The sequence below is a fragment of the Carassius auratus genome, chromosome 47 (genome assembly GCF_003368295.1).
Source record: "Carassius auratus strain Wakin chromosome 47, ASM336829v1, whole genome shotgun sequence".
Lineage (NCBI taxonomy): Eukaryota > Metazoa > Chordata > Actinopteri > Cypriniformes > Cyprinidae > Carassius > Carassius auratus.
Genome location: NC_039289.1, coordinates 1,740,234 through 1,764,090, shown reverse-complemented (window position 1 = coordinate 1,764,090; position 23,857 = coordinate 1,740,234). Strand labels below are relative to the sequence as shown.

The following is a 23,857-nucleotide window of genomic DNA, read 5'->3' as shown; positions in this document are numbered from 1 at the left end:
GAAACAGAGGCCCAAAAAACGACAGTCTTAAAAGCAAGCGCTTATATCTTTGGAAAAACATGCACTGATGAACTGTGCACAATTATACTGTGCTTCAAGTAAACATTTCCAGACATACCTACATGGAAAAGAGTCTTGCATAACATATCCTCAACTGCAAAGACAATGGTACTACTGACATTTGGTTTGTTTCACCATTTTCTTTATGTCAGCCAAAGGAATGACTGAATAATTCGACTTTGAAATGCAATAAAAGTTTATACAATTTAGTCAGTTTTGCTTCAATACTGGCTAATTCAGAAATTAGCAGATTAGCACACCTCTTGAAGCTGTGGCTCCTCCTTCAGGTGGTCTTGGCTTTCCAGAACGGATGGCAAATATCCTCCCATCGTTGGTCCTGATGTATGTGCCTGCAACACCAGTGACAGAACATTAAGTGAATAAACCTTACCAACTCCCAGGGAACAGTCTTCTGGAACTGAGGTACCTTTGGATCCTCTGATAACGTGGATACTCTCTCCTGCACCGATCCGGGCTTGGACATCCGTGCTGCTGTTGGAACCTGGGATCACGATATCTGCAATGCAGAGATGCAAAACCATGGAGAAACATACTGGGTGACCTTAAACATTGCAAGAAATTGCATGGATTACAAGTGAACCGTCTTTACCTGTGGTGGTGACGATGCGCTGGACGTAAACACCGGCCTTTTGCAGGTAGTTGACGGGGAATCCCGCGCTTGAACTGGCGACACTCATGGGTACCTGTCGGGGCATCATGGGAATGGGAGTGGACTGAACTGGCCTCACACTCGCAACTGGTTTCTCTTCTAAATGAGGAGGGGGCCGCCTGAACGAAAGGTTTAGAAGAGCAAACACATTTTAAAATGCTCTTAAAAACTGAGAGGCACTACATTGAGGGTTTTCTGTGGTGGACCCACCAGTTCCTCTGGCTGAAGGCGGGAATATTGGTGAGTCTCTGGTCACTAGCTGGGTAGTAATGTGCGTAAGAGGGCCGCTGATACGGCACAGACGCCCGCTTCTCATCTTCATAGCTTTTCTTGGCTGCTCTCTTTTCCGCTTTGGTCAGTTTCATTTCCTTGCGGTCCATCAGAAGAGACTCGTGTTGGAACGGTTGCTGGAATGAAAAACAGACCGATATTAGCATAGGCGACGGAATGACCAAGAAAGGAATATTATTGATATAATATAATCTTATTGATATTCCCAAGTTAAACCTTCACCATTGTGGGATTTAGAATTTGTCCGAAACATTCCAATTTTTAAATGTTTGCTTTTATGAACTTCTTAAACATTCACTTATGTGACGGGATGCTCCAGCAAGGTTATGAATGAACCTAATTAATATTCATAAGGTCACACTATAGTAGGATTCATCATTTTGCCAGAAGACCTTAATTTGGACACTAAAAAGCTGATGTATAACACAGACAGAGATATTATGTTACGTGATTGGATGTTCCAGGAAGGTTAGTGAAGACCAAAAATTTCTTATTTTAATATTATTTATATTTATTGTGAAGTTTTAGTGCATGAGTTGAAGTTTACTGCATGAGTTAAAGTCTGCATGAACATGTAGGATCATATGACCAGACACAGGGAGAGGAGCTAATTTTGACCATACCAGAAATGTGTATGTAACATGTTCCACTGATGTATAGGGTGGCTTCTTCTTTCCACCAATGTATGTATGTATAAATATACCAACTGATGTTAGCATGAAGTATACATTCTATTTTAAACAAACCAACATGTTTCTGTACCTTGTAAGGAACTTGGTCAGTGGTATATAAGCTATGGTCACTGTTAAAGCTTTAGAGAAACTGAGAAACTGAGAAACTGAGAAACTGAGAAACTGAGAAACTGAGAAACGGAGAAACAGAGAAAGAACATACAGCTGGCAAAGACAACAAGTTTCTCTCCTATGTCAGACAACAAGTTTCTCTCCTATGCCTGATACATATGTCAATAAAGATTTTTGACAAGGCAACTGGTATTCGGCCCTGTGATTGAATTATAAGGGGACAAGACTGATTTTGGATCAACATTTGGCGTCAACGAACAGGATATCCATTTCAGACATTTGTCTCAATTATCACGATTCATCAGGTAAGACATTTTTCTTTTTCCTAAAAATAAATCTAAGTCTGCCTGATGACATATGTGATGTTGAGACTGTGACTGAAACTGCTGAAAAGAACTGTGTAATTTTAAAATACCAGTTGTGTTGCCAATAAATGTGTCAGACATAGCTAAATTTAAGAAATTCAATTTGATGTAACTAATTGAGTTGTTCTGATCAGTGGACTTCCAAAATATTTGAATGAAGCTGGGGTAAAAGTGGATCTTTTAGAGTAAAAGACCATTTAGTCAAATTTTCAGGAGAATAAGCCGTAATGCGATTTAGCAATTAGCTGTGATTAAAAGTAGTAGAATGTGGCGAGTCTGCAATAAGGGGCAGGTAAAACTCTAAAACATGTCTACAAAAACAGATGATTAAAGGTGATGGGATGTGGCGGGTCTGCAATAAGGGGCAGGTTAAACCCTAAAACAATTCTATTCACTAAAAAAGCCGCACTTAGGAAAGTGTGGGAAAGTTATAAGTTGTAAGAATAGGAGCGGTTTAAAGTGACGGGTCTGCGCTAAAGGTAGTGCTGTTTTGAGAACCCTAAAACGTTTAAACGCGCTAAAAGTAAAAGGTACAGTACCTTTATGAATTATAGTGGCTAGAATCGTGGGCCTTCTGATTTTGACAGTAAAGCTGTTCAATGTTTGGGAAAGAGACAGATCAGCTCAACTAACAAAGGAAAAAAAAGGGAATTATATGAATATTTAGGATTTAACTTTGTTCTCTTTATCTTTCTCTGTTTTATTTTGAGTTGTCAGCTAGAGAGAGAGGAAGAGAGGGGAGGGCAGGACCCATCCCTTCAGCAATACACACACACACACACATAGATACGCACACACAGAGTTAAATATATCCCTGCTGCTGAGAGCCTGAGACACAGATCCTCTGCAAAAATGACAGAGACTGGCTGCAACAGCAGAACCATATCTGCTTGGTACTTGGAAAAGAAGAACAAGAAGCAAGCAAAGTTTTTGAAGAAAGGACTGAATGTTGATGCTTCTTTGGATGAACAGTTTAAATGGTTCATGATCCAAAAAGACTCAGTCAAGTTGAAAGCCTTTCCGATCCTGGCAGCTCACTGGATTGTCAAGCAAGGTGGTATTTGTTGCAGTTCAGATGGGAGTCCAGTTTCACTTTTTGAAGCAATGAAGCCTCAGATTGAAGCATATGACAAGTTGAATAAAATAATGTCTATTACATGTTCAGAAAAAGATAACACAACCATTGATGATTCATTTGATCCAGATTGGACAAATATAATAGCCGAGGCTGAAAGAAAATATTTGCAAGAACCAGTAAACTCAGCAAAAATTGTAATGCCTCCTCCATACAACCCAATTTATCCAGCTTTGCCTGGACAATGTAAAGTTTCTAGTAAGTCAAATGGAGGGCCAGTTGACAAAATATTTATTGCATCTGCACAGGCTGCTCCAGTAATAACCAGATCCAAAACAGCCCAGTCAAACAGAGACATGTCGCGATATGCACCAGCACCTGCTTCTGATTGGGGTGATGAGACAAGAGAAGATGACATGATCACAGTTGACAAGGTCGGTCCTGAATTCTCTTCACCTGCTGTTAAAAAGGAAGAATTACAAATTGAAATGATGACTGAAGATAGACCATTCACACCAGGAGAACGTCAAGCCATTCTTACAGCTTTGCCTCCTTTGAAGAGACAAGATCCAAACACAGAGTTTTGGCGAGAATTAGATTCCTTGGTTGAAGCACATCAAATGTCACTAAAAGACATACACACTATTGTGAAAGCTAAAATCCCAAGAGATAGATGGGAACGCTTGCCAGCGTCAATAACGACAGCCCAATGGATAGACTTGTGGGTTGATGGCCAGGGACGACCCCTGGGCCTTTGGAGAGCCTTAGATGAGTTCCGGAAAGAAATCCAAAATATCCTGGGCAGCGGTAAGATTCCTTTCACATCAGTAACATTGATCAAGCAAAAAGATGATGAATCTCCAGATGAATATGCTCTGCGTAAATGGAATGCTTATGAAAGATGGTCTCGCTGTGCTAAGAAAGAACCAGACAGAGATGATGTACAGTTTACTGACACACTAGTGGATGGTTTTAGCACAAAATATCAACAAGCCTTATTACTTGGAGTCAATCCAGGAGAAACATTTGACCAAATTATGCAATGGGCTGGTCGTCTAGAAATGGCTATTAGATCAAACAAGGATGAAGTAAACAGGCCGAATCGAAAAGGAGTGGCATTCGTTCAATCCAACAGCGATGCAGAGAAGATGTTGAAGGTATGCCACAATTGTGGAAAACCTGGCCACATCATAAAAGACTGTTGGACTAAAGGTGGTGGAGCAGAAGGTAAAGGCCCATCATTTAAAAAGGTAAATGCCAAAAATAATGATAAAACATCTCAAGGAAAGACGTGGACTGAAGCACAAGTTCGTCAGCTCATTGAAGGAATTATGCGTCCACAATAGGAATCAGCGGCCCCCTGTAAGAGTAAGAAAAAAGACAATCGACTTTTTATCCCTGCTTTGATAGGGGGCCATTCATGTGACTGTCTAATTGATACGGGAGCCTCCCTCTCCATAACTGATTTGAACTTACCTACAACACATGAAACTATAGAAGTTGAAGGAGTTGGAGGAGATATCATGATATTTCACAAAAGTATACCCGTTCCTCTGCAGATACATGAAGATGAAGTCTTATGGACACCTTTCTGGGTGGGGCCGAATTCACAAGGAAGTCTTATAGGTATGGACATTCTACCATTGTTAAACATGATTATATTTACTGACAGTCGTCAAATAGCTACAGCAGCTGGAATAATACCACATGAAGATCGCACATGTAATATAAGTCTTGTTGGTGTAGTTAAACCAATCACCAGAGACTGGGTAAAAGAAGGTGTGTGGGGTCTTCTGTGTGGTTTATATCCAGATGTTTGGGCTAAACACAAATTGGATTGTGGAAAAGCCAACATTGACCCTGTTATTATTGAGGGACCAATACATGCCCCTCATAAACAATACCCCATTCGACCAGAAGCAAGACAAGCTGTGGTAGAAATTGTGGCAGATTTGGAAGCTGAAGGAATTGTCCGACGAGCTTCTTCTATTACCAATAGTCCTGTATGGCCAGTCAGGAAATCAGATAACTCATGGAGACTAACCATTGATTACACAAGACTAAACAGTGTAACACCAAAACCACATCCTATTGTGGCTAACCCTGCTACCATTTTGAATGATATTCCAGGGAATGCAAGAATCTTCACGGTCTTAGATGTGCTGTCAGCTTTTTGGTCTATACCTATTGATGAAAAATCTCAAGAAAAATTGGCCTTCACTGTCGGCGCAACCCAGTATGTATGGAACAGACTTCCACAAGGTCTTAATATTTCTCCTGTTGTATTTCACAGAGCCCTGGACCAGTTCTTAACTGAGCGAAAAGCTGAAATTGAGAGTTCAGGAAGTGTTTGCCTCCAATATGTTGATGACTTGTTGATTGCAAGCCCAGATGAGAATAGTCATATATATGCTCTAAATATTACTCTGCAAGCTCTAAGGAAAGGAGGATTCAAGGTTAACCCTGACAAAGCACAGCTGGCCAAAACTAAAGTTATTTATTTAGGCCAAGAAATATCTGCTGAGGGAAGGAGATTGACAACAGAGCGTGTAGATGCATTACAGCAACTTCCAAAACCCCTGACAGTTACAGGAATGCGAAAGGTGATGGGACTTTTCAACTACTGTCGCCAGTATATACCTGATTTTGCCAGCCTCACTAGTCCTCTTATTGATCTGTATAAAGGAGGGAAGCCTGGAGTGGAACAGTTAGAATGGACACCAGAAGCTGAGGAAGCATTTACCTCTATGAAGGAGAAACTGATTTCAGCCCCAGCCCTGGGACTTCCTGATGGTCGTTTGCCATTTCATTTGTGGACCAGGGTGGGAGATGAGACCTACTCAGCAGTGTTGTGTCAAAAACCAGGTGATCAATATAAACCAGTTGGATACTTTTCCACAAAGATTCCTGTTACCATGATAGGTCAACCACGATGTATACAAGCCCTTGATGGTGCCACATGGGCAGTGAATGCTGTGGAGAATCTGATAGGTGCACAAACCATCACATTGCACACCCCACACAGTATAGTAACGCTGTTGAATAACACAAACATCAAAACAATTACTGATTCGAGAAGAGCAAAATGGGAAGCAGCTTTGCTGAACAAGGACTTGAGAGTGGAAATCATTAGAGACACTTCCCTTAACCCCGCAACAATGATGCTGGAACCACATGAGGGAACACCACACGAGTGTGAAAAACAAGTAGAGGAAGAAAGCCATGGTCCAGTTAATCCAATCCCTCTTGAAAATCCAGATAAAGAGTTATGGGTCGATGGATCCAGTTATTACATTGATGGGAAGCGACACACTGGATGGGCTGTAGTGGAGGCTGATGGAACTGTTGTGAAGAAAGGAGCACTTTCAGGGCAATTTTCAGCACAGGTAGCTGAGCTCATAGCGCTTACGGAAGCTCTTGAACTATCAGAAGGAGATCGAGTCAACATCTATACAGACAGTCGTTATGCTTTCGGCGTGGTACATGACTATCTCGCCTTATGGAAAAGACGTGGTCTCATCACTAGCAATGGGAGCGAAATACAACATGCGTCCATAATTCGTCGCTTGATTGCAGCATGTCACTTACCAAGAGAAGCATCCGTGATTAAGGTAAAATCACATCAATCTGACAAATCCAAAGAAAGTCAAGGAAACACGGCAGCAGATGTAGCCGCTAGAGAAGCAGCTTTACTTTCCCCTATTCCTGTCACCTTGGTTCAAGAAAACAGAAAGGATAATCCTGAGCTCCATCTTCTGTCATATCACACAGAGACAAAAGAAGAGAAAGAACAATGGGAAAAAGTAGGAGCAAAAGAAGATGATCAAGGTATCTGGAGAATTCCGACAGGACAAGTGGTAATGCCTATCGGAACAAGAAAAGAATTAATGCAGTTGTATCATGGTAAAGTGCATGCTGGAGCAAAAGCAATGAAAGCTCAAATCAGCGAGACCTGGTGGTGGCCACGAATGATGAGAGACATTGATGATTATTGTAGGAGATGTTTGATCTGTATAAAAGCAAATGTGGGAAAACCTGTAAAGGTAAGAATGTCACATGCACCCAGACCCACAGGGCCATGGACACATCTTCAAATCGATTTCACAGGACCATTGTCACCCAGTGGAGGGTACCAATACATTCTAGTTATCATAGATCGATTTACTAGATGGGTGGAAGCATTTCCAACAAAAACTTGCACTGCTGAAGCTGCAGCACGAGTAATGGTGGAAGAAGTTTTTCCTCGCTGGGGCCTTCCATATGAAATTGATTCTGACAATGGAACCCACTTCACTGGAAAACTGATGAAGGAAGCAATGAAATTGATGGGAATTAAACAAAAGTTCCATATTCCCTATAGACCACAAAGTTCGGGAATGGTCGAACGGATGAACAGATCATTAAAGACATCTCTTACCAAAGCCATTCTGCAGACTGGCCAAGGTTGGCATAAATTATTACCTGCTATTTTGTGGAACTTAAGAGCAACACCAAACAGAGTAACAGGACTAACCCCTTTTGAACTAATGACTGGAAGAGCAATGGTTCTACCTCCTGATGCTCCGCCACCTGCAGGAACAGGAGGAGATTCCACTTTATTCCAAGAAAAGTTAAGACGATATCTCACTATGCTGGACAGAGCTACCAAAGAAAACATCCAGAAGGTGCGAGAAGCTCAGCAGCAATGGGATGAAAAACACACCACTACTGACATTCCACACATTCCCGAGTTAGGTAGTTTTGTTATGGTCAAACGAATTGCTAGGAAAGGTTTAGAGCCTAGGTGGGAAGGACCATATGAGATACTTTTGACAACAGATACAAGTGTGTGCCTTAAAGGGAAGGGTGTAGGAACAGATAGATGGTACCATTGGTCGCAAGTTAAGCCTTGTTTAGTGAATGAACAAAATGACAGCGATAGCTTATGGCCTGAAATTGAGCAATGTTCATCCATTACTTTTAAAGATTGGGTAACAAGAAGTGATGTTTAATGACCTCTCTGCTTCCTTTTCAGGAATCAGTTCCATTGACATTGATTAGAGATGGTTGCAAGTTATTCTCGATACACAACATCAATGGTATGCTTGTTTTCAATTTTATTTGGTGTTTACCAAGGAAGTCAAGCTTTATGGACTCCTCGGGTTCAAGGAATAACTCGGAATGCAACTCTGAAATCTGGTCAACATTTTACTCTACCCTTTATTTCCAAATGGGGATTATGGGATTGGGTGCCAAGTAATGATAAAGATCTTGCTAAATATCGTGAGGGCATCTATGGTGGATGTAACTATCACCATGAATGTTACAAAAGTAGAGTAATTTGGCCAGTTCAAAATGGGGAATATTCTAATAGTGGTCAAAGACAAGAAATTTGTTCAAAAGAACAATGTGAAATTGTGGGGTTAGACCTCATAACTTCTTCTAATGTGGAAATGAATTTCATATTGAATCGTACTCACATGCTTACAATATGGGATTCGTTGGATCGAGGGTGTGTTTATCCCATAGTGTTGCCATGTGAGGGGTTCTTAAGAGATACTGCCTCCAGAACGACAAGATTCAAGGGAAATTATTTAAGAGTATGGCATTCAGAAGATGAGAACAATTATTGTGAAACTGAACTAGAAAATGGGGAAATTGGACGGTGTTTTTATCTCTCTGCAGAAAAGACAAACAAAGCTAAAACATGCCCTAATACAACTAATGTGCCAGTTCATGGTATCTTGTTAGCAAAAGAAACCAAAACCTTGATAAATGAAGCCCACATGGTGCGACAACGTATCAATTATAATTTGATGTCTTTGCGTACTGTTTTTGATCAGTCCTATTGTGGAAATTTTACAAAAATAAGGAGTTGGTTGGAAAAAGAAGTTAAATATTATACCTCCAAAGATCCTCTTAGTAGTCAAAATCGTAAACCTCGAAGTATATGGGGAGATATTACGGGGGTATTTGGTTCTGTCAATTCAATTAGTAATACTGCTCAAATGAGTCAATTAAGTAAATATACTCAGTGGGTGGGAAAAATGACAGGGAAAGGACTTACTGAAGCTCTTCAGGGTTCTATACATATTATAGCAGCGGGTCAACATCTTAATAATGCTGCAAAGGAATTGGCAGACGCATTAGCAAAATCATCTAATTTTGAGACACACCGTGCAGCGTGTTTATTTTTAGCTCAAAATTTAAAGGATCAAATGGTGGAAGATGTTCAAGTTATTCGGATGGGTCAAGTTCCTGAACGAATAGCTGAATCTTTGTTATTGGTTTTTGGTAATCAACTTAATTTAACTTCTGCCAAACATATTCCATTAGTTAAAATTGCAATAGATGAGAAATCTTTAACAGGTTCTGGAGTACTACCTTTAATTATGGTATGGCCTCAATATGGAAAGCGCAACATAATGACAGTTAGAAAATTCCAGTCAATGGGAATTAGACAAGGAAATTCAGTAATTAGATTAGGGAAAAATGGATATTGGGCTGAGGGGAAACCACCGATGATTTCTACCATAGACTGTTGTGTTGAGGAACATGAGTGGGTAATTTGTTCATGTTCTACAATGTTTAGTCTATCTCTTAATGGATCTGCAGTTTGGGAGGTAGTTCCTTTAGATCAAGCCACAGGTGCATGGCAGGTGTCAGAAGCACAGTGGTGTATATTACATGATGGAATAAGTAAAAATATGATATATGGGGGGAAGTTGTGTCCAATTCCTCCTGATCCATTTTGCATTGAAATTCTCTATCCTCTTCATTTAGGTGGAATACATGTTCCACACGTGCAATTGCTGCAGGTAGAACCACAGTGGTGGAATAATGATTTAGTGGAGGAAAGGAATTATGAACTCTTTGAAATGGTTAAGATAGTCAAAAAGAGTGTTAAAGCAGCTCAAGAGGAAGGAATTCAAGCAATGGGACATATTGTCGTAGCAAAGGGAGTAGCTAAATTATTGTCTGAAAGGAAATTAACACAAACTCCAGGGAATTTATCATGGTCAGACTGGATAGTTCTTACTATGGTAGGAGTTCTTGTGTTTATGTTAATAATACACATCATCATATGTGTTACTAGAAGGAGAGGTATTAAACCTACCAAACTAGTTATTTCTAACCATATGGATAAAGCAGAGAATGGGAAATATAGAGTAAGATAAGATATTTCATACATTGCACACTTATGAACACAACCTCACAAACAATCAACACCTGCTTACTGATTTTCAACCCCAAGGGATAGGATTCTTTAACATCAACATTTATGTTAGTTTGTTATTTTGGCCAGGAACTGGAGGAGTTCAGGTACCGGACGAGTCCAGGCACTGGTGAAGATTTATTAATTTTTCCTTTCCTTTAGATAACTGGGGTTCATTTTAAATACATACACATAGACGTAATTACACACATAGTATGCGGGAACATATCATGGGTTGGGGTTATTTTGTTTGTTTTGTTCTATTCCTGATTCCTTATGTTTCTATTCTTCTGTCCTTTGTGTGTGTTTTGTTCTTTGGTTTGCTTTTTCTCTCCTTACTATCACTCCATTAGGTGGCAATGATGGTGTGAAACTGACGGCCGTAGTTTCAGAATGGGGGAGATGAAGACCAAAAATTTCTTATTTTAATATTATTTATATTTATTGTGAAGTTTTAGTGCATGAGTTGAAGTTTACTGCATGAGTTAAAGTCTGCATGAACATGTAGGATCATATGACCAGACACAGGGAGAGGAGCTAATTTTGACCATACCAGAAATGTGTATGTAACATGTTCCACTGATGTATAGGGTGGCTTCTTCTTTCCACCAATGTATGTATGTATAAATATACCAACTGATGTTAGCATGAAGTATACATTCTATTTTAAACAAACCAACATGTTTCTGTACCTTGTAAGGAACTTGGTCAGTGGTATATAAGCTATGGTCACTGTTAAAGCTTTAGAGAAACTGAGAAACTGAGAAACTGAGAAACTGAGAAACTGAGAAACGGAGAAACAGAGAAAGAACATACAGCTGGCAAAGACAACAAGTTTCTCTCCTATGTCAGACAACAAGTTTCTCTCCTATGCCTGATACATATGTCAATAAAGATTTTTGACAAGGCAACTGGTATTCGGCCCTGTGATTGAATTATAAGGGGACAAGACTGATTTTGGATCAACAGTTAGGAAGAAAAGTAAGCTCAACCCAATTAATATTCATGAGCTCACACCAATAGGATTTAGAATTTTGCCAGAATAGACAGATATTATGTAACATGATTGGATGCTCCAGGAAGGAAACTAATTAATATTCATGATCTAATCTTACGAAATATTAAGAGACAGTATTTTTCCAAAATAGCTTGATTTGGCCAACAGTACCATGTGTGGAATAAAGATAGAAATGAGCTTACACGACTAAACGCTTCAGGAAGGTTACAGAGCTATGTTGTTACAAACTTATTAATATTCATAAGCCAAGTCTACACTGAAGGAGGGTTCAGAATTTTTTAATTTGTAAAATGGTTGAAATCGTAGAGCTCCATGAAGTTTACCAAGCAATGTCAAAAGTGACTTGATACTCATAAAGCCTGCACCATCGTAGCATTCAAAATTTTGACCAAATAGCCGAATTTGTACAACAGTAGCTGGTATTGTTTACAGACAGCAATTAGCGTACATGAATGGATGCTCCAAAAAAGTTGCACAGCTATGTAAACATACAATTATACTAATTGCCATTCATAAGCTAAGCCTAAACCATAGTAGGATACAGTCTTAGGACCGAATTTTTGGATTTAGAGAAATGGCTGCAAAAGTTTACGAATCAGCAGCAACACAGCCTAATTAATATTCATGAGCTAAGCTTTCAAACCATATGATTCAGAATTTTGTGGAATAGAATTCTCTATTCCGGAATTTAGTTTGAAACAGTAACATTTTAAAACAGGTAAGAGTAATTACCTTGGTTAAGAGGTGTGGATATAACAGACAGGCTTGTTTAATGACGATATCTATTTCCTCATTAGCGACCAGCTCTGATTGGCTGGGACCAGGCTCCTCCTCTACAAAGTGCAACAGTGACTCCACTTCCTTGCGTGTGAAGGTGAGGACAGGGTTCAAATCATCCACGACTCGATCTATTCAACAGCCAATCAAAATGTCAGAATTGTTATTGCATTAAGACACAATAAAAAAACGAAATCCCAGACCTTCCTCTCTTACCAGACATGCCCTGCTTGGACACCTGCCGGTCGTAGATCTTCTTCTCCAGTGTGAAGTCACACACCAGCCTATAGATGTGGCAAGGCTTGCGCTGGCCGTAGCGATACACACGACACACAGCCTGAGCATCGTGACATGGATTCCACGACGCGTCAAAAACCACCACACGATTTGCGCCGATCAGATTCACCCCCAAACAACCAGCCCTGCAAACACAGCACCTGTTAGTCCAGACCGCATCATTTCATCACTATGTGTGGCATTTATTTGCACTCAAGTTCACCTGGTGGACAGCAGGAAGACCCAGGTCTGGTCGTTCGCCGGATCATTAAACTGGTTGATGAGTCTTTCTCTCTCTGAAGCAGATGTGCTCCCATCCAACCCTGCACAAGAGACGAACACGCAGTGAATTTACAAACAACTTATACACCAAACCACCACAAACCTCAGCTTTAGTTGATCTATAGAACGCAGAAATGAAAATGATGAACTAATATGCATTAAATAATGGTCTGCAGAAAAAGTTAGTGAGAAAAAGTGAAATAAAGTGAATTTTTTTTGGGGGGGATAAATATTTATGAAAATGCATTTTGAGATGTATTGCTAGAATATCTGAATCACTACCGTATTTTCCGGACTATAAGTTACACTTTTTTTTCATAGTTTTGCTGGTCCTGTGACTTATAGTCAGGTGCGACTTATTTATCAAAATTAATTTGACTTGAAACAAGAGAAATGAACGACTTATAGTCCAGTGTGACTTATATGTTTTTTTCCTCGTCATGACGTATTTTTGGACTGATGCGACATACTCAGGTGCGACTTATAGTCCGTAAAATACGGTAATTATTTTATTAACATTTTTCAGATATTTAGATAAGTTAGACAATTTGATCACATACATTTAAAAAATGCTTAAAATATAACTTAATAAAAAAGATTACTTCATTAAATTAATATTACACATTTTTTAATTTTTTAAACATAAATTTTCCTACACACACTAAAATTATCATAAAAAAATTATAATAACAACACTTACTATTTCTTTCACACAGTGTAAGTCTTGAAATATATAGCTGAAAATTTTGTTGTGCATTTTTGTAATTTCTATTATTATTATTATTATTATTATTATTTTTCTTTTTTAATTAATTTTTAATTAAAAAAGTTTTTAATTAAATTTTTTATGGTTTTAGTTTTAGAATTAACAACCCTGGTCCTTGTCATCAGAAAATGTTTGAAAACTCACTGTAGTAATTGACATTCCGGACCCAGTTGTGTGTCCCAGTTTCTGTTTGGATTGGCATGGGCCTCCGACTCAGGAAATCTTCCATAACCGTGAGCGTTGATAAACTCTGACTGCAAGAATCACACACAGATGAATAAACCAGTGTGAGCATTGATGTAAATGGAAAATAACAGCATGGCTGACAATCCAGGAAGCTTAATGAGAGATTACAGAAAAAGGCAAACATCTGTACACTGTCACACATGGAAAAGCCAAACATTTCCCACCTGAAAACAAGTATTTTATCTCCTCGTTTGACACTCTCATCAATTAGGTGGAAAAGCAGAACCATCTTGGCCGAGTTCTCCAGAACACCCGTCTGGTAGTTGGACATGACGTCTTTTGCCTAAAACAAATGATTTGGAAAGCATTCAGATGTGTTCAAAATGTGCAGAAATTAAATCATGAATAACACACGACTAGAGGTCAACCCATCTTGCTGATACCTAGGTTTGACCACTCTGGCTGATAACGATTAATTAACTGATAGTTTTTAAAATGGATACTGAACAAAAAACTGAAACAGTGCTTTATTTATAAAAAAAAAAAAAAAAAAAAAACAGTACTGAATCATACTAATAGTAGTAGTAATAATAAAAGTAATAATAATAGTACCACAAAATCAGTTTTATTTTTTCCTAAATTCCATTTTTTTTCAAATTCAAATTTATTTCTAAATTCCATTTTATTTCAAATTCAAATTTATTTCTAAATTCCATTTTATTTCAAATTTTAATCCAAATTCCGTTATATCCATTTGAATATTTCTGGAAGGTTTTTTTCTCCTCCACTCCGTTTCAATAGTTAATGTTTACTAATCAAAAAGAAAGTCTAATTGATTAATTAAAACACATCAATTTAATACAAGTTTAACAAAAATTACATGGTTGGGGCCCTATGAAATGTCTTATTTTTTCCCCACCATATTTTTTATTCTTACCAACTTCTGTGTTTTAGCATGTCTAATTATTTGAATCCATAAAACAACTTAATTTATTCATTTGTTTCTTAAAGAAGCCTAATCACCCCCCCCCCCCCCCCCTCAAATATTCTGTGTTGTGAATAAAAATTTGTCTGGTTATCAAATGAAGACATGAAACATTCATTTCATTTATCTTTTAATTACTGAAAATTAAGCGAACTTTTTCCGGTGCCGATTAATCGGCGAAACCGATACATCGGTCGACCTCTACACATGACTTACTTAAGTCCAACTTAAACCTATTCAAAGTTCATACCAAATTTGGGAACAAAATGTATTGCAAATCAAGCCACTGAAAACCCCAGTAAACACATGTAAAAACACAGTGCTGCGCTTTACTCTGAAACATGCATCACATACATTCATTTACTTAAATCACAGTCTTTGTGATTTGATGATCACACTTTTCAACGGTGTTTTACCCATTCATATGTGATGACTTGGTTGGCCCTCTCCTGTAAGGGGTTCAGGGGTCCCATGGCAGCCATCTTGCTGTTGGCCGGGTCGGACGACTTGCTCTTTATTCCTGGAGCAGAGCAGCGGGTCCCACTGGTGGAGTTGAGGTCATCCAGATCAAGATCCTGCTCATTGGCCAGATTTTCCTTCTGCAGAGCTTCGTACAAAACGTCTGGATGATTCCAGATCTATGAGGATGCACAAGAATTAGTTACAAGCACTACATAGCTACTATATAGCACCATACGTGTCTTTGAGGTGCAAGTACCTTGCAGCAAACACAGAAAGCTTTGAGTGGGTTGAGTCCAAGCCATCCGGTGTTTCCCGCCTCCCTGAAGCGGTTCATGAACTCTCTATAGAGCGCCCTCTGCAGGCGGGACAGTCGTACCAGGATCACGTGCTCCTCTTTCGGAGGCAGCTGATTGCGGAGAACATCATGACCTCGTCTGGGCAGACAGAAAACAGTTCAGCTTAATTGTTTTGGTCAAAAAAAAAAAAAAAAAAGAATGGTCCAACCTACAACACCATTTTTGTTCTGCACCAAAACTTCCTTAAAAGATCAATTTACTTAAAATAGTAAACAAAAGAAGGACTCATTTTCAAGACAATTTACTTCTCCGGCAAATTTACTTTGCTAATATAATAAGCATGTTAAAATTAAATCATAAATATGAACAATAATATTAAATATGAATAAAAACAACCAAAACCTAAACGTAAAGACTGAATAAACAATTTGTAAACAAAAATAAATATTAAAATCACAAAAATAATAAATGTAATAACAATAATAATAATAAAAAAACAATAAACTATTTATTAATAAATTTAAACAATAATATGTAAATTTTAATAAATAATTCAATATTTCAAATTACAAAATGAATAACAAAAACGAATACATCCAAATTAAATTTAAACAATACACACTCAATAATAATAATAATAATAAACATGTGCGTGTAAACAATAATAAAAAAAGAGTAAACTAATAATTTTCAAGCAAAAATAAATATTTAATAATAATGTGTAAAAAAAATAACTATGTAATTATGTAAAATTTGTAAATACATTCATTAAATACATAAAATTCATGTACAAAATAAGAAATATTTCATAATGACATCAATACTAATACTAATGTTAATAATGTTAAATAAACAATCATAAATATTTATAACTTATGACTTCATACAATGTTTTTATTTTAATTACTATATGTATATATCATTAATATAGTATTTTATTAACAATAACAAATAAGTAAATAATATTTAATAAGAAATGTAATATTAATTCTCAATAATAATAAAAATGACAAAAATAATTAGTAAAAGACATGAAATGAAAAAAAAAAACCTTTTAATTGTACATTAAAAAAATTATAAAAAAGTTAATATTTCATGCTAATTCCTGACCTTTGCACGAAGCCCTCCAGCAGACTGTGCAGGACGTGACTCCTGTATCTCATGAGCTGGACGTCCTGCGGCGTGCTGTCTATACACTGGCCGTTCAGAATGGGCCGCTCGAACATGTTACTGAACTCCTGCCGTGTGCCGAGGAAATCGGGCCGGACGAAATCCACCATGCACCAGTACTCGATCAGGTTATTCTGCAGCGGGTATCCGGTCAGAACCACCCTCCGCCGCGACCGGATGTTCTTCAGGGCCTGCGAGGTGCTGGCGTGGCAGTTTTTGATACGGTGGCCCTCATCACATATGACCACATCCGGACCGGGTCGAGACAGCGCTCTTTCAATCCCTGAAGATCACAGAGGACACACGAACACTCATTACAGACCAGAACCAGAGTAAACGCTAGGCACTTTTCACCTGGAAATCCCCGACAGACCTTTCATGAGCTCCTGCTGACGGTCCTCCTCATCCAGGTCAATAATCACAGGTCCTGCCGGTTTCTTGGACTTCCTCTTGCGGCCGGTCACAAAGCTCTTTTTGAGAGACAGTAGGCGGTACATCTCGTACCCCATTAGCAGCACCCCACCGCCACGAGTCCAGTCCTCCACCACCTTGGCCCGGGCCACCGTGGTTCTGGTCCAGGTGCAAGAAATACATTTAAGGTTCAGCAGATGCTAAAGAAGCCACTTGCAGTGAGTTTAAGCTATGCATTTTATCAGTGTGTGTGATCCTTTCAATCGCTAGCACCATTAGCATTAGCACTCCAATCATTACCAACATAAAAACATTAACAGGGATCCCAAACATATCGTGAAAGATTACATGTCATTTTGCGAGTAAATCTCACAAAAACTAAATAAAGTAACTTATAATTTAATAAAAGGATTATATTTTGCATAAATACTATCTAGACTATTCTTGAGTAAGGCTACAGTTTTGAGACCAAATCTTAATTGTAATTTATAACAATTAAGCACATTTATTTTCTCCAAATTCATTACTGTAATGTGCTTCAATGTTTTTGTTGTTGTCGTCGTTAACAAAATTCTTATTATAAATATATGTCAATGTTTCATACAACTACATATAAAAAATATATACATACAAATATATTTATATAAATTATTATTGAATTTTTAAAAATATCATTAATATTGTAAGACATTTATTGTAATCATTTAGAATAATTTATTATGATACATGCAAAGACTTAAACCACCATATATTAAAAAAAATTATATAATAACATATTTATTTACATATAATAATAACTTAATTATTATGTAATTTTCTCATTAATTTACTTATATATTTGCTCTAACATAATAATTAGGTAATACCTATTTAATCTTAAACAATGCATTTAAATAAATAAATATTATATATGTATGTAAATGTGTGTGTGTGTGTGTGTGTGTGTGTGTGTGTGTGTGTGTATAAATATATAAATAATAACTATTATTAATTTCATATTATATTCTTATCACATTAATGGCACTGGAATTACAGCAATGAAAACTGAGGGCAGAGGTGTGCTTAATTATCCTTAAATGTGACCCTGGACCAGTTGTAGTACAAAGGAGTAAAAATAAGAGGAAGTGCGGCGTTCATACTTGTGCTCATCATTGAGGATGTGAACCTTGAAGGTTCGAGGTAAAGCCTGGACTGGATCCGTGTCGGGGGGAAGGGACTCAGCAGCAGGCAGCCAGAGATTAAACTCAGCCAACCAGTTCTGTAGTGTATTCACCTGGAGACGAGAGCAAACATGAGACACGCACCTCTCTCACAGAGCCACACAATCAGGTTTGCTTCTCGGACGCTCACAGGGACAATGGCCAGGACCGTTTTGGCTCCAGTGTGCCGCAGCAGGACATCGATGAAGGAGATGACCTGCAGGGTTTTGCCCAGACCCATGCTGTGAGCCAGAATACAGCCGAAGCCACTGCTGCTCTTATAGCGCTCCAGAGACTCCACCAGGTTATCGTACAGGAACCGAATACCACCGATCTGACAGAGAGAGGATGAGACGGCGACAAACAGGTTCAAGTGAAATGTGGAAGTGGTGTTGAGTTCGTATCAGAAGAGCGGGTTACCTGGTGAGGTTTCACAGCGCGGGCGAGCTGCGGCGCGAGGAACAGGTCCTCCTCATCTCCAGGATGGTTGATATTGACCAGCACCCTTCCCTGGGCGTCTGGTTGATTGAGGCTGTCGTTCACATGAGACCCGCTGCTCTCCTCCGTGCCGGGAGTGACAGAGCGCTCCTCGGTGTTGTCTTCCTCACTGCTTATCCGCAGGGCATCTTCATCACCTGAACTCAATTCGATCACATCTGGAGGAGCACAAATGAACATCAAGATACCTACACATACACATATATACATACATATTAGGGCTGCACGATTAATCACATGCGATTGAAAAAAAAAAATTATAATCTGAAAGCAGTTGATGGACATTTACCGCTAATCACAGAACCGGCTTTACTGACGAGACACGCATTACAAATCACATGGAATTAATCGTGTAGCCCTAATACACACACATACACACACACACACTTTAGGTTTTATAAACAAAATCTATATAGCTACACACGTATGCACACACACACAGTAATCTCGAGAAAAATGCTGAATATTTAATAATGTGCATAGGTAAATAATGTGAATAATATTTTTAAAAAACTAACATTCATAATAACTTGCATATATATTTTTGCTATTATGAAACACAAATATATATATATATTAATTAATAAATTAAACACACAAATACATTTAATAAATTTTTAAATACTATGTAAATAAATGTTGTTTATAATATTTTATCAAAATAATTATATTTTAAACACATTCGGACATAATTTAATTATTATTTATATTTTTTATTGTTAATATTAAACTTGTATTATAATACATATTAAATAAATACAAAATGTGCGTAAACAATAAATGTTTACTAAAATTATGTAAATAAATGTATTTAAATATTATATTTATTACATATGCTTAATGTAATTGGTATTATTAAACATTTATCGTAATACATATTATATTATTATATTAGTAATTATTATAAATAAACGTCAAAAATAAATGTTTACTAAAAATAAAAACATGCAAGTAATTATGTTTAATAATAATAAAAATGAGTTGTTTTTCAGACTTGCTTCAAAACATATTTTGAGTTTATAAGATATATAAGTTACATAGTAAATATAACAAATAATAAGAAAAATGTAAATGTAATGCAATAATGTAAATGAGGTAACACTGTACTAGTAATAATACATGACTTTACCGTCTCTGCGTGCAGGCAGCTGAGGGGGCGGAGCTTCTTTAGCCTCTCCCTCATCTCCGCTGCTGTCCAGACAGATCACTTCCTGTTTGAGACCTGACGCGGCAGTGGAAAGATCTGACAAAGGCAACACAACGCAACAAATTAACTAACTACATTACCAAGAATTCTGCAGAGGAGGAGCAGGCAGCAAAGGCCAGTCTCACCAGCGTGAAGCGGGAAGTCTTTCCTCTGCTGTTCCAGACGCCTCCGTCGCTCCAGCTCCTCCTGCTGGGCAGCTTTGGTTCCCGCTTCCAGCTGGTGCTCCTTAAGAAGCGCCCTGCGAGCCGGAGGAGAGAGATGCAATTAGCAGAAAGACAGAACATTGTAATATAGAAGTGTGACATTTTTTCGAACATTCGTCAAATTAAAAAAAAATCCGCATTCGAATGCAAAAACGTTGCATTTGAGTTTTAGGTGTGCGTTAAGGAGACCCAGGGGGACATCAATCACCATTGCATTCGCCTCTCACACAAAAGAACAGCATGTTTATAAAGCCATGCAATATTAATGCAAGTTCACTTTTGAAAAAACATCGGTGTTTTTTTTTCCATCCCACTGCAACTTGCATTTTTTAAACAAAAAAATGTACTGTGTGATTGCAGATGCTTTTATCCAAAGAGCCTTACAGTGCATTCAGGCTGTACATATGGTTTTGTTTTTACCAGTATGCGTGTTACATAGGAATTGAACCCACAACCTTTTGGACTGCTAATGCAATGCTTTACCACTGAGCCAAAATTAAAAAAAAAATAATACTTCGATATTCGACGTCGCTAAAAACAAGTGTGCGGGAACTCATGCGTAATCATGAAATCAAGCTGAATACCGGATGTTCCTCCTCAAGTGAGCAGGTTTAGAGGTCTTGGACTTCTTCTTCTTCTTGGAGTTGCTGTTGGCAGACGTGTTGCTGCGGCTGTCCGGGCTGGAGGGGGGTTGAGAGCCGGGCCGTGAGGACGTCTGTGAGGTGGACGAGGGTTGGGAGGCGGGACGGGGCGAGGGCTCAGGGCTGGAGTCTCCAGACATCGGTGAGGTAGGTGCCGGGCTGGTCAGATCTCTCGGACCCTCGGCCTCCAGGCTCTCAAGCTGCTCTGTTGAGAGGAAATACCCAGCATTCAACAACTGATTCACAGACGGAAAGCGGAGCGCACACGTCAGTGGAGATGCCCGACTGAAGCCTATAAACAAGCTTTAATTAGGGCACTGTAAAATTGGTTTTATTTTTTTCCAAATTCGGTTTCATTCCCTTTCTAATTTTTCTAGACACCTTTTTACTGATTCATTAAACTTATACAGTTTAACATCAATTTATTACAAGTTTAACAAAATTACACGTTTAATTTTTTCTCACCTTATGCTTTATTGTAACCAAAGTCCGTGTTTTAGCATGTCTAATTATTTGAATGCATAAAAACTATTTATTCTTACAATAGCCTTATGAAAATAAATGTATCCTCAGAAATTCAGCACGGATGAATCTAATGTCTTATGTACTTGCTCAAAAATTGATTTTCGATCATTTTTAAACTAAAAAAAAGTTACGGACTGAAGCTTTAATGAAAATTTTGGCAAACAAATGGGATTTACTATTAAAATTAAAACATGGAAAACATATTTCTGTTATTATTCCTTCAAAAAAAATAATGTTTTTAAGAATTTTTATTTTAATTTAAGTATTAGTCGTACGTATAGTCTGCTGAAGTATACTTTAGTAGATAATTCATCCAAATTAATTAAAATTAATTCATCCAACAAAAAAAAAATTACAAGTTTACAGTAAATTCTGATTTTATGACTGGATTCCAGAATTAAATCCACGTTTCGGGAAATCATAAAGATGTACTTTATCAACACAAAGAGCCCAAAATAGAAAGGTGTTTGGATGAGAAAGATAATGGTTAGAAAAGCTGGTATGAACTTGTACCCACCGCCCATGTCTTCCTCATCGTCCCCATCGTTCTCTCCATCCTCTTCCTCCTCCATCTCCTCTTCCTCGTCGCTGTTAAGGCTGGGCTCCAGGTCACTCCCTGAGATCGCCTCTTCTGACATGCTGTCCCCTGGGTCTCCAAGAGCATTACTTACACATCTACATGTGGATTTTGGGGGGAGAAAATTTATTTTTGTCGATCAAAAGTGACGGTAAAGACATTTATAACATTATAAAAGATTGCCATTTCAAATAAATGCAGCCATTTTGAAATGTCTGTTCATTTAAGAATCACAACTTCCCCAGAAATGTGATTTCAACATTGATAATAGTAAGAGATGTTTCTTGAGAAGCAGATCATCATATTTTCATGATTTCTGAAGGATCATGTGACACTGAAGACTGGAGGAATGGTGCTGAAAATACAGCTTTGCAACACATCAATAAATTATTTTTAGACATTAAAATAGAAAACGGTTATTTTGATTTGTAACACTATTTCAATTGAGGTTTTCACTGTATTTCTGCAAACATAAGACACTTTTTGATATCATCACCATCTGATAACAGAACGTTTACCTTTCTGTTGTGTATATTTTTCTAAAAAATATTAACTGCCGATTAATAAAAAATAAATAAAACAGTAACTTAGAATTTTTTTTATGAATTCATTTGAAAAAAAAAATTATGTATTTAAATGTAAAGGAGTAAAACGTTGGCACAAATATATATATATATGGCAATGTCTTCTATTTGCTTTATATATTTGTTTCATCAACCATTATTTTGTTCACTACAATTATTATTTATTACACTTTACAAAAAAGAGAATATATAATACAGCTATAAAAATTCCTAAATGTGCTTTTGCTGGAAAATGGCGACATGTTGCTTTCAAGACTATCATTTCTGAACATTTGACAACCTACTGACAATCTGAAAACCTGCTGTTAGAAATAATATATACGGTGGTACATAAATTATACATATATACATAAATATATATATATATTTAAATATACACACACTTAAAATAAAATACCAAATCAACATATGCAAATACTTCTGTGGCAACACTGAACCTGCCCTAAACCTGTGAATTTATATCAGTATTACTTTGTATTAGTTTTACAGTATTACATTTGAGTTAAGAGTGAAAAGAATAAGGCAACATTTTAATCCAGGCGATTCTCAGCTGTAATCAACAGTATAACTAAACCCACAGTTCAGCAACAGAGGTACTGAAGAAAACCAATCAAACAAGTGTAAAGAGAAGAAAGAGAAAGAACTAGAAGAAGAGAAAAACAGAAGAGGGAGGACAGGGAGCGAGAGACCCAGGCTTCTTACATAAGAGCGGTTATATAAGAGGAAGCAGTGCGCGGTGTGTGTGAATGTAGGCCACGCTGCCCGTGACACACTGACACATTCACACAGTACAGCACAGTCTGTTCCAACACACACACGCATGAGCTCCACCCGCACCTGCCTCATCCAGACAGACCGAGACTGTGAGGGAGATCAGTCTCTGGAAACACACACACAATATCAATTCTGATGCTTCTGTCTGTACAATGAGTGAATGAGGCTGAATGCTGTCAGGCACCACAATAAAAAAGGACCTACAAGGGACTCAAACCTTCAGTCTCCAAGTCATACAGACTATATTCATAATGCACTTTTTGCATATGTTTGATTCATGACGTATATAGCACTATTAAGCAATTTATGTATGTGTGTTTAAAAATTACCACAATGTTTACATATTTAATATAAACATACACACGAGTCATACCAAACTATTTTTGTGATGTATTTTCTCTGTAAATGTTATAATATATACATAACTTAATAATAAAATAAAATATTATGTAAAAATATTAAAATTGATATGCATATATAATTTTTCTTGTACAATTTTACACATATAATTTAGTTATTATATATATATATATATATATATATATATATATATATATATAT

The 23,857-nt window shown here is 37.6% G+C and overlaps 3 protein-coding genes across 5 annotated transcripts in view; 2 read left to right on the top strand and 1 right to left on the bottom strand.

Moving 5' to 3' along the window:
• Positions 1-23,857, bottom strand: part of rad54l2 (RAD54 like 2) — a 28,155-nt gene that overhangs the window by 3,067 nt on the left and 1,231 nt on the right. For 2 of the 3 annotated variants that reach the window (XM_026235617.1, XM_026235618.1), the window contains exons 2-21: positions 21,879-22,036; positions 20,780-21,041; positions 20,118-20,230; positions 19,915-20,028; positions 18,708-18,943; positions 18,439-18,621; positions 18,228-18,361; positions 17,051-17,247; positions 16,618-16,960; positions 15,468-15,645; positions 15,166-15,387; positions 13,989-14,107; positions 13,723-13,832; positions 12,754-12,853; positions 12,471-12,676; positions 12,210-12,385; positions 941-1,137; positions 671-849; positions 488-577; positions 321-419 (exon numbers count right to left, since the gene is read on the bottom strand). In XM_026235617.1, the coding sequence (XP_026091402.1) occupies positions 321-419; positions 488-577; positions 671-849; positions 941-1,137; positions 12,210-12,385; positions 12,471-12,676; positions 12,754-12,853; positions 13,723-13,832; positions 13,989-14,107; positions 15,166-15,387; positions 15,468-15,645; positions 16,618-16,960; positions 17,051-17,247; positions 18,228-18,361; positions 18,439-18,621; positions 18,708-18,943; positions 19,915-20,028; positions 20,118-20,230; positions 20,780-21,041; positions 21,879-21,999 (3,379 nt within the window). In that variant the 5' untranslated portion in view covers positions 22,000-22,036. The remainder of the gene's footprint in view (positions 1-320; positions 420-487; positions 578-670; positions 850-940; positions 1,138-12,209; positions 12,386-12,470; positions 12,677-12,753; positions 12,854-13,722; positions 13,833-13,988; positions 14,108-15,165; positions 15,388-15,467; positions 15,646-16,617; positions 16,961-17,050; positions 17,248-18,227; positions 18,362-18,438; positions 18,622-18,707; positions 18,944-19,914; positions 20,029-20,117; positions 20,231-20,779; positions 21,042-21,878; positions 22,037-23,857) is intronic. The other variant, XM_026235619.1, reaches the window with a different exon arrangement.
• Positions 1,147-10,990, top strand: LOC113064732 (uncharacterized). The gene is made up of 2 exons (XM_026235621.1): positions 1,147-2,129; positions 8,279-10,990. Exon 2 carries the CDS (start codon positions 8,307-8,309, stop codon positions 10,419-10,421), a length of 2,115 nt encoding a protein of 704 aa, XP_026091406.1. The 5' UTR covers positions 1,147-2,129; positions 8,279-8,306; the 3' UTR covers positions 10,422-10,990.
• Positions 5,746-10,990, top strand: LOC113064731 (protein NYNRIN-like). Its single transcript, XM_026235620.1, has 2 exons — positions 5,746-5,867; positions 5,950-10,990. Exon 2 carries the CDS (start codon positions 6,012-6,014, stop codon positions 8,253-8,255), a length of 2,244 nt encoding a protein of 747 aa, XP_026091405.1. The 5' UTR covers positions 5,746-5,867; positions 5,950-6,011; the 3' UTR covers positions 8,256-10,990.

What these genes read in the sequence shown, in the direction of transcription:
- LOC113064732 (XM_026235621.1), top strand. Translation starts at nt 8,307, where the DNA reads ATGGTTGCAAGTTATTCTCGATACACAACATCAATGGTATGCTTGTTT.
- LOC113064731 (XM_026235620.1), top strand. Translation starts at nt 6,012, where the DNA reads ATGAAGGAGAAACTGATTTCAGCCCCAGCCCTGGGACTTCCTGATGGT.